Source organism: Elaeis guineensis, chromosome 11, assembly GCF_000442705.2.
Source record: "Elaeis guineensis isolate ETL-2024a chromosome 11, EG11, whole genome shotgun sequence".
Lineage (NCBI taxonomy): Eukaryota > Viridiplantae > Streptophyta > Magnoliopsida > Arecales > Arecaceae > Elaeis > Elaeis guineensis.
The window spans coordinates 117,555,126-117,565,401 of record NC_026003.2 but is presented as its reverse complement, the minus strand read 5'-3'; the positions used below and the strand labels follow the sequence as shown (position 1 = coordinate 117,565,401).

General features: G+C 51.8%; 1 protein-coding gene across 1 annotated transcript in view; it reads right to left on the bottom strand.

Moving 5' to 3' along the window:
* Positions 1 to 9,843: 9,843 nt before the first annotated feature.
* The window catches only part of LOC105053913 (calcineurin B-like protein 1), a 21,944-nt gene continuing 21,511 nt past the window's right edge, over positions 9,844 to 10,276 (bottom strand). The window contains 2 exon segments of the mRNA XM_010935254.4: positions 9,844 to 10,036; positions 10,038 to 10,068. Of these exon segments, the coding sequence (XP_010933556.1) occupies positions 10,004 to 10,036; positions 10,038 to 10,068 (64 nt within the window). The 3' untranslated portion in view covers positions 9,844 to 10,003.

Here is a 10,276-nt window from a genome sequence, read left to right as displayed (position 1 = left end):
CGAATAGCTCGTGTCGATCCCGATAGCGGAAAATCCCGACCGAAAGGTATGGGTCGGGTCTCAACTACCCGACCCAGAACGACAACGGTTGACGAAGCTGCTGAAGGCCAACGCCGACATATTTGCTTGGTCGGCAGCAGATATGTTGGGCATCCCCCCGGAGACAATAACGCACCGACTCAACATCGACCCAACGATGAGGCCGGTGAGGCAGAAGAAAAGGTCTTTTGCTCCCGAAAGACAGAAGGCCATCGACAAAGAAGTGGACAAGCTGCTCGAGGCGGGCTTCATCAGAGAAGCCACATATCCCGATTGGCTCGCCAATGTTGTCATGGTCAAGAAAGCCAACGGAAAGTGGAGGATTTGTATTGACTACACCGACTTGAATCGGGCCTATCCAAAAGACAGCTTTCCACTTCCAAAGATCGACCAGCTGATGAACGCGACGTCCGGATTTCGACTGCTCAGCTTCATGGACGCCTTCGTCGGGTACAACCAGATCCGACTGGCGCCCGAAGACGAGGAGCACACTGCCTTCGTGACCCCCAAGAGCCTCTACTGCTACCGAGTAATGCCCTTCGGGCTGAAGAATGCCGGCGCCACCTACCAACGACTTGTCAATAAGGTCTTCAAAGATCAGATCGGGCACAATATGAAAGTATACGTGGACGACATGCTGGTAAAAAGTGCGCAGACTGCAGACCATGTTCGAGACCTCGAAGAGGCTTTTCGCACTCTACGACAACATCGAATGAAGCTGAATCCGACTAAGTGCGCTTTTGGAGTGACCTCGGGGAAGTTTCTCGGGTTCCTCGTTTCTCAGCGAGGAATCGAGGCTAACCCTGAGAAAATAAAGGCAATCATCGACATGCGCCATCCGAACACCAAGAAGGAGGTCCAGCAGCTGAACAGAAAAATCGTCGCTCTCAGCCGGTTCATCTCTCGATCGGCTGAAAGGTGCCTCCTGTTCTTCAAAACTCTGAGGTAGGCGAAGGGCTTCTCTTGGTCGGATGAGTGCCAACGGGCCTTCGAGGATCTGAAGAGGTACTTGGGTTCCCCGTCGTTGCTTGTGAAGTCGGAGGTCGGGGAGGCATTGTATCTCTATTTGGCCACCTCCCCTGAGGCGGTCAGTTCGGTCTTCGTCAGAGAAAACGAGAGCCGAACCCATTAGCCTATCTACTATACCAGCAAAGTGCTCTGCGGCGCTGAAGCTCGATATTCGGAGATGAAAAAGATGATTTTCGTCCTGATCGTCTCCGCACAGCGACTCCGTCCATACTTCCAGGTGCATGCCATTGTAGTTCTCACCAATCAGCCCCTGAGGGCAATACTGTGCCGACCTGATACGTCGGGATGACTGGCAAAGTGGGCGATGAAGCTCAGCGAGTTCGACATACAGTACCGACCGCGACCTGCCTTAAAGGCCCAGGTCCTGGCCGACTTCATCGCAGAATGCCCGATGACTGACCAAGGGTTGGAAGACGTGGACCCCGGACGAGACGCGGTCTCCAAGCCTGACCCGGTCTCCGCCTGGGTACTGCACATCGACGGAGCTTCAAACGCCCAAGGGAGTGGGGCTGGATTCCTGCTCACCAACTCGGATGGGGTAGTCACCGAGTACGCCCTTCGATTCAACTTCAAAGCCTCCAATAACCAAGCCGAGTATGAAGCGCTCCTCGCTGGCTTGAGGATGGCAAGGGAACTTGGGATCGACAGCCTCCAAGCATTCTCCGACTCTCAGCTGATCATGGGGCAGGTCAAAGGCAAATTCAAGGCGCAAGATCCAGCCATGGCAAAATATCTCCAGAAAGTGAAGGATCTCGTAACGCGCCTTGGATATTTTGAGATTTTCCACATCCCTAGGTCGGAGAACGCCCGGGCCGACGCACTCTCCAGGCTGGCAACCTCGGCTTTCGACTCCTTGGGCCGGACGTTCGTGGAGAATCTCGAGCAGCCGAGCATCGACAAGGTCGAAGATGTGCTACAACTGACGGCCGAACCAAGCTGGATGGATCCGATTGTTCGGTTCCTGACCGACGGGATCAGCCCTGAAGATCCCACGGAGGCCAGGCGGCTCCGATGGTCGGCCTCCCAATATGTGATCATGGACGACCGACTCTACAAAAGGTCGTTCTCCCTTCTCTTGCTCAGGTGTTTGGAACCGACCGATGCAGATTACGCACTCAGAGAGGTGCACGAAGGAATCTGCGGGAGTCACTTGGGGGGCAAATCCTTAGCCTACAAGATCCTGCGACAGGGTTACTATTGGCCCACCATGAGGAAGGATGCGGCTGAGTTGGTCCGAAAGTGCGAACCATGCCAGAAGTATGCCAACGTACAACACCGACCAGCCGGCCAAATCACCCCTATCGTCGCCCCATGGCCCTTCGCTCTGTGGGGAATCGACATTCTTGGTCCCTTTCCTCCGGCATCGGGCCAAAGGAAGTTCATAATCGTAGCTATCGACTACTTCACCAAATGGGTGGAAGCCGAGCCCCTGGCGCAGATTACCGAGCGCAAGATGGAGGACTTCGTTCAAAAGTTCATCATCTTCAGGTTCGGACTACCGCATACCATTATCACCGACAATGGGCGACAATTCGATAACCAAGACTTCAGAGACTTCTGCGCGAGATTTCACATCACGCACCGACTGACTTCAGTCGGGCACCCACAGTCCAATGGCGAAGTCGAGGTGACCAACCGGACCATACTACACGGGCTCAAAACCCGACTAAATGAAGCCAAAGGCCTCTGGGTCGACGAATTGAACTCCGTCCTATGGGCTTACCGAACGACCCCCCGTGTCCCGACCGGGGAGTCGCCTTTCAGCTTGGCCTATGGGAAGAGGCAATGATACCGCTCGAGATCGGGCTGCCATCAACTAGGGTCGAGCAGTATCAGGAGCCGAACAACTCTGATTGTCGGAGAGCCGACCTAGACCTCCTCCCCGAACTACGGAACGAGGCTCAACTTCGCATGGCTTCATACCGACAGAGAGTAGCCCGGTATTACAACGCCAAGGTCAAGCCAAAGCTTTTCAAGCCTGAGGACTTAGTCCTGAGAAAGGCAGAAGTCTCGAAGCCCCTGAACCAAGGGAAGCTGGCTCCGAATTGGGAAGAGCCCTATACGGTGGCGGATACCTATGGGCCAAGGGCTTACCGACTGAAAACTCTGGAAGGGAAACCGATCCCCCGGACCTGGAACGCTGACAACCTGAAGTTGTATCACCAATGAACTTTGTACCTGTTCATTTGGAATGCAAATCCAGTTTCAAGTTTCGGAGTTTTCACTCTTCGACTGACGATCGACGCTCGCCAGGAAGGCCGAGTCCCGACGTCCCGACTCGGACTTAATGACCACATGGAACCGACGGCCCGATCGCCGACGATGCATCGGACACTCACAAGGGCCGAACCGTCCACAACAACGGGAGTTGACACTCCTTCTACGATTAGAGTTTCGGACCAAACGATCGGCTGACTTGCCGACTGAGCCCCAACCAAAGAAAGGCTTAACGCCTGTGCGATTGCCGTCGTGATTCACCGACCGAGCTACGGCCGATCGAAGGATATTCGGCTTACCACCGTCTATCACACGAAGCGACCGCTGTCGCATTCATAACTAACCGACCGAGCTACGGTCGGTCGGAAGATATTCGGCCTACCACCGTATATCATGTGGCGCAGTGTAAATACCCGACACAAGGGTATCGGGATTCGACTTATCATCGCTCCCCCGACTGAATGCGCCGGACGACGTCCGACTGAACGCGTCGGAAGAGACCCGACTGCCAAGTCTCATCCGACGGTCGGTCGGCTTTCGACTCTACGAGCATGCCCGACTCACAGTCGGGCGAAGGACGCCCGACTTAGGCCCTCGATCATCAAAAGATCGATCCAAAGTCGGGACTTGTTCTACCTTTGTGGCGGCACGATTGCCGAACGTCCTAACTGATCTATATGGGTTAGCGACTTACGTGTTCAAATGCATTCCACAACACATGGAAAAAAAAAAGACATACAGAAGGAAAAAGTTCAAGTCCAAAAAATTTTGACTTTGATTTCATTGAAGATCAAAATAAGCTTACAAAGTTGGGCCAAAACCCGAGTACAAGCCGGAGCAAAAGGAAAGACAAAAATAGAAAACCGACTAATCCTCGGAGTCGGCCTCCTCCACTGGATAACGACGGGGGACGGTCGGCAAACTTGCTCTGGCTTCAACAGTTGGGGCCGCCTGATCTTCGGTAGCTCGCTCTGCGTCTTCTTCGGCTTTCGCCCTGGTGGAAAGGCCTTCCGATACTGGTTCGGCCGTCTCCTCCGCAGCTGAGGCCTCCGACTCTGGCAGAACTATGCTGCTAAGATCAAGCTCCGGGTACAGGCTTCGAACGGCTTTCCGAGCATCCTCGTACCCAACCCGATACGAAAGGAAGCCGCTCTCCAGAAGCTCTTCTCGGTACTCTTTCGAGTCACGGAAGTCTTCGACGGCCCGACCCATGGCCTCCTTCGCCGACTCTGCTTCGGCCTTCGCGATGTCTGCGTCGGCCTGGGCGATGGACAAACCTTCTTCGGCCTTGGCAAGATTTCCGAGGCTTACTCGGAGCTGCTCGCGGTCGGCCTCCAGCTCCTTGGCGAAGCTGTCTCGCTCGTACCGAAGCCGACGGACGGTCCGGGACTTCTTCTTCGCATCGTCCCGGGCCGACTGCAGCTCCGACTCCGACGTCGCCAAGGCTCCCTTGAGTCGGGAGACCTCCTCCGTAAGTCGGGAGACCTCCCCCTTAAGTCGGCCCTCCCGTTCGACCGACTGTTGTAGCTAGGCGACCAGGATGACCTTGTCGGCTTCAACGGCGGCGACCTTGTCTCTCCAAGCCGCGCGCATGTCGCCGAACTTCCAGTATCCGGCCTCTAGTTCGGATATGTTGAAGACCAGCTGCACAAAATGAAACCGACCGTCAGGAGACCGAGCTTACGGGAACTACGTTGAAGGCAAAGAAAAGAGAAACTCACCCGGATCATCATCGGATAGAATGAAGACAGCATGTCGGACACACGCTGGTTCTTCATCGCCTCGATGTCGGCAGGAAGAAGGAGCGCCTGGCACAGTCTCCTGGCCAAGTCATGGTTGGCCAGGCCCGACGCACCTTCGGAGAGTGGAAAGTCGGTCGATCCTCCACCGGCCGATCGTCCTTCGTCGTCCGACGCCATGGGGGCCTTCCCTCGGCCGGACGCCCAGGCCCTGACGTCGGAGATGGACGGTAGGCTTGAGCCCGACCGAGTCTCGACCGACGGTGCGGCAGCAGCGGGCGCTGGTCGCTCGGGTTCGTGAGCCTCCTCCCGATCCTCCTCTGCCGGCTGGGCGGCCGGCGCGCCATCTACCGACTCAGCCGCCCTTCTTTCGGCGAAGCAGCACCCTCGCCCGACGGTCCCTCGGACAGGACTTCGACAAGCACTGTCGGCACGACAGTGCGATGATGGGCTCCACCCCCGACCCAGTCGGTTCGCTCGACGGAGCTACGTGGGGCCTCTTGGGAGGCCGCGACGGTCCGGCCCCTTGCGCCGGCCTCTTTCGGACGGCGTACTGACGTATGTCGGCTGCCGTCAGTCATGATCTCGACGGCATATCTGCAAACAACGACAGACGGTCAGTACCGTAAAGAAAAAACAAAAAGAAGAAAAAGGGGAAGAAAAATGAAAAACCGACCTAAGCGAGGGACCGGGCTGAGGCCGGCGTCGTACAGGGCCTGCTCGGTGACGAGCTCCCTCTGCTTCGACACCGAGATATCTTTTAGCCGGTGGAAGTCTTCCCGATCTTTAGCTTCCACCCGACTGTTCTCATTCGGTTCGGTTCAGAGATTCTCCCAACAGACAGGGAACCCCCAAGGAGTGGAAGACGACGCAAAGAAGAACTGGTTCTTCCATCCGTGAATGGACGACGGAAGACCAGTGATGAAGGAAAGCCCCTTCCGAGGATTGAAGTACCACCACCCTCGGACTTTAGGGTGGGGTCGGAGGACGAAGAAGGCTCGGAAGAGGGAGATCCGAGGGTCAGTCGGCAAAAGCCGACACAGAAGCGCAAAGCTGACTATTAGCCGAACTGAGTTCGGCGCGAGTTGTGCCGGGCACAGCCCGTAATAGTCGAGAATATTTCGGACAAACTCCGGGACCGGAAAACGAAGGCCGGCCCGGAAGTCCTCCACGTAGAAGGCCACCTGGCCCTCAGGCGGGCTGTTAACCCGACTGTCGGCACCAGGGGCGAACAGCCGAAACTGCCCCGGGATGCGGTATTGCTCCCAGAGCCGATCGACGTTCGGCCCTGAAAAGTGAAGAGACCTCCACCTCCGGGGTCGACTGAGTGTCGTCAGTCGGCTCTCCCGACCGACCACCTCGTGGAGACGTTCTGGCCATGGACTGAGAAAAATGGCAGGAAATGAAGGAGGAGGAGATGTGAAGGTGATGATGACCTATAGAGGAAGAAAACGAAACTCCTAGGAAGAAGGGAAGCGGAGAAGAGTACCTGGAATGAGGGATTACACGGGCAGAGTCTCGACAGCGAAATGAGGGGGGTAAAAACTGAATAGGGCGACTCTGTATATATAGTACCCCGACGGTCGAGATGAAGGCACGACCAACGAGGGTCCCAGATCTTGCCACGTGGCTCATTCGGGCCGTCCGTCGGCCCGACGGTTCGACGCACCTGTCTTCAGATCGAGCCACGTCACCTCCATCGCTCCAACGAACCTGTCCCCAATGACCGCACGCCACGTGGTGCAAAGCCCGCGACGTTTCGTATCCCCGAAGGGGGCGGCGGGAACGACGGTTTCCCTTCCCGATGGGACGAGATGTCTGACACCCGGGACAGGACTCGACGCCGACGGGGCGAGAACGTCTGACACCATGACCCTACGCAGGACGTCTGACGCCTGACGGGACGGGACATCCTGACTGGATATCTGACGCCAGCAAATCGCTCGGCATTCATGAGACGCCTGACATCATATCAACCCGCGGTACGGTCGGAACTCGGCACACGGTGGATCCACTCCTTTTCGCCCGGCGTTACTGTCAAACGAAGACATCGGCCAGCGCACCGTCCGACTCAGGAGTGGAAGGGGGCAACTGTTGGGGAATACCGACCGCCCGCTCATGCCGACTTATAATCGGGCATACCCGACCGACTGACCGACCGATTCGTCAGATGCCATTACCGACCGATCGACGGCTCTCTACCAACCGAGGATATGTCGGTCGAGCAGATCTTTTCTGCCCTCCGACCGACGCACCAGGGGGTCCGATGCCGACTCCCGCGACGTGCCCGACTGACCGACGGAGGGGTCCGAATCTCCACCGACGCCCTCAGCTGGCCACCGACCTAAGGTCGGTGACTCCTCCAATCACCGTACTACTGCCAGAGACTGTCAGTCCTGACAACAGCATGCGGCACTGCCGCCTAGAGGCATTATCCCACCTAAGGCGTGGGGTCAACCCTAGCGATTTGACAGCCCCACGGCGATGTGAACTTTCACGGTGACTCTGACAGTCTGCAGTGAATTGACAATTCTTCAATTGTCCGCGCCATTAATGACGGCGCCATACCACGCTCCGCTATATTATCGGGAAGGCAACAGTGCTAGAGGTCCCTTCGAAACTCTTGGGCTTGCCCCTCTTTCTCTTCCCTCTCTCGTTGAGCTCCTTGTTTTCTTTTCACTGTTGTCTAGTCTCCTCTCTGACTTGACCGTCGGAGGGTCCCCGCCGGAGCGCCTCCGATCAGTGCGGCTTTCTTTTGCAGGCGCTCATTCCCGACGACCAGGCGACGAGGGGATTGGCCGCAACAGTTGGATAGAGGCAAAATCCCGATTCAAACTCAATAAAATGACTGGATTGCAATTGGATTTGAAACTTTTCTTGTTGTTTGGGATCCACCCTTGCAATATTTTGAGATGATTATGCTTATCTCAAACGAGCTTCTTTCAATTCCAAAATCAATAATGAAATATTCAGATTGAGGATCCATACTATTGATTATGATCTACATCACTAAGAATGTCTAAAAATAAAAAAAAATCATGTTAATCTGTGCATTAAATGGATCCAAAAACATATAATTTTTGGTATGAAACCGTCCATTTTTGTATGTAGATGATGTATATGTTGGAGACCATTAAATATGTAATTTTTGGTTCCTAGGTAGTTTTTCATGGTATGTTCATGTTCAATAATAGGATCATTGATTTCCCATTGTTTAATTTTGGAATTGAGCAGATACCTGAGAGTGTTATGGTCCATCTCTTGATAATTATATAATAAATTTATATGGATATTTTTCTACAGTATTTTCTTGAGGGCCTAAAGTATGTTGAAAAAAAAAATCTATTTATTCGATTTCATATTTGAAATATTATTTCATTTTATTCTGAAACTTAGTGGCTTCACTTAGTAGGACCAACCATGGCCTCCTAAACAAATTATAGATTTTAATCATCTTTAAGCTGATCACTAAGGCTGGAACCCAAAGATAATATTTTAATAGTTTGTTTTGTGAAAGAAAATATGAATTGCACATAGTGGGATATGGATCATCACATTTAGGTAAGCACAAAGTCCACATACATATGGTAAATTATTTTTGGATTGTTCATCGTAAGGGGTTTCATGACTTCATCCAAGCCGAATCAATTCATCCAGTCATCAGAAATATTTGGTTGGTTAAGGTTATCAATTATTTTTGGTAAAATCCAAATCCCTACATCTATTAGAGGCATGAAAATTCATTCAAAGGGGTGCAGTTAGTCCGCAAAGATTGCAATTTTGAGTGCTACGTGCCACACATACATCCCACCCTCCATTGCTTATGTAGAAGGAAAAATGGGGAAAAAGAAACAGAGTGGCAGGCATTGCTTATGAGTTAATGAACACCAACACACGGTGTCTCCAAAAATAAGAAAAGAAAGAAGAAGAAGAAGAAGAAAAGGGGAGAAAGGGAAAGAAAGAAAACTGAGTGTCATCAAAATCCACACGGAATTGACTGGTTCTTCATCCAGCGCCACAGAATTTCCCTACTTGACAATAGGGTAACATGGTGGTGGAAGCTTCTCTAAATTCTTTGATCCAGTTCAAACAGCACTTTGTTCCCCTTGCTCACCAGCAGACATTGCATGATGTAGTGTTAATTAGTTTCACCATGCCTACGGCTCGAGGGTTGTTTGATTGCTCATGGATTTTTTGTTGCAGGGAATCTCATGGAAAAAATAATGGTGCTTTTGCAAAGGTAAATAATAGCAATAAGAGTCGACGAACTTCTGGAAAAAGAGAAAAAGGAAACCTGTGATATGATGAGGGTATAATTCTAATAACCTGAGTTAGAAGCCTTCTGTTCTTTTCCGTAGACAACAGAGGTATCATGGATTTAAGTGCATCAATCACCAGTCTATCAATCGTTGGCATCATGTATCTTTGAAGAGAACCTTTTCTTTTCTACGATTTATATAAGACAAAATCTAGTAAACTGATCAGGAAAATACAAGGAAAATAAAATATTTTAGCATCTCATATGAGGTATCAACCTGGATTTGTATAACAATTGGGACCTCAATAAAACTTGCATGGATCTTACCAAAAAATAAAACTTACATGGAAAACTGAGAACATCACAATATGGTGCATATACAGGGGACCAAAAACCACCATGGTATGCCAATGAGAAGGCAATCCACAAATATCCTACTCTGATGATTCATACAAATATGGACGGCATACATTTTCTCTAGAGAAATTTTATACCTACACCGCATGCACCACATGGCGATGGCCCATGCCAATCACCTCATTTCATTCCTATGGGCTCTATTCATTATGTGGCTTGGACTTCTTATCGCTTACAAGAGAAGAGACGAGATGATTGGCGTGATGCACCGCCATATGGTGCATATGGTGTAGGATATAATTTCTCCTTGGCCATGTATAGATGTATTGATGGTAGACAGCTGCTTTGTTATATCCGCAGAATGTCATGTGGCAATGTCATCGACCTCAGAATTAAAAAACAAAACTTGGAAATGTTGTTGTTATGTCCTGCAATGTTTGATAAGAACAGTCAAGTCAGAGATGCTACTAAAACAAAAGTAAGGCTTTGATGCAGGCCTAGAAATCTGTGTTTGGTCAAGTCCCTAGAACCAGATCCCCTAACACGCCCAAGGACTTGGTCATTATTGCTAACTGTGTCAGCCCGAGACAGAATTATTTCTCTGAAATATAAAAAATGATGGCAGATTCTCCTAGTA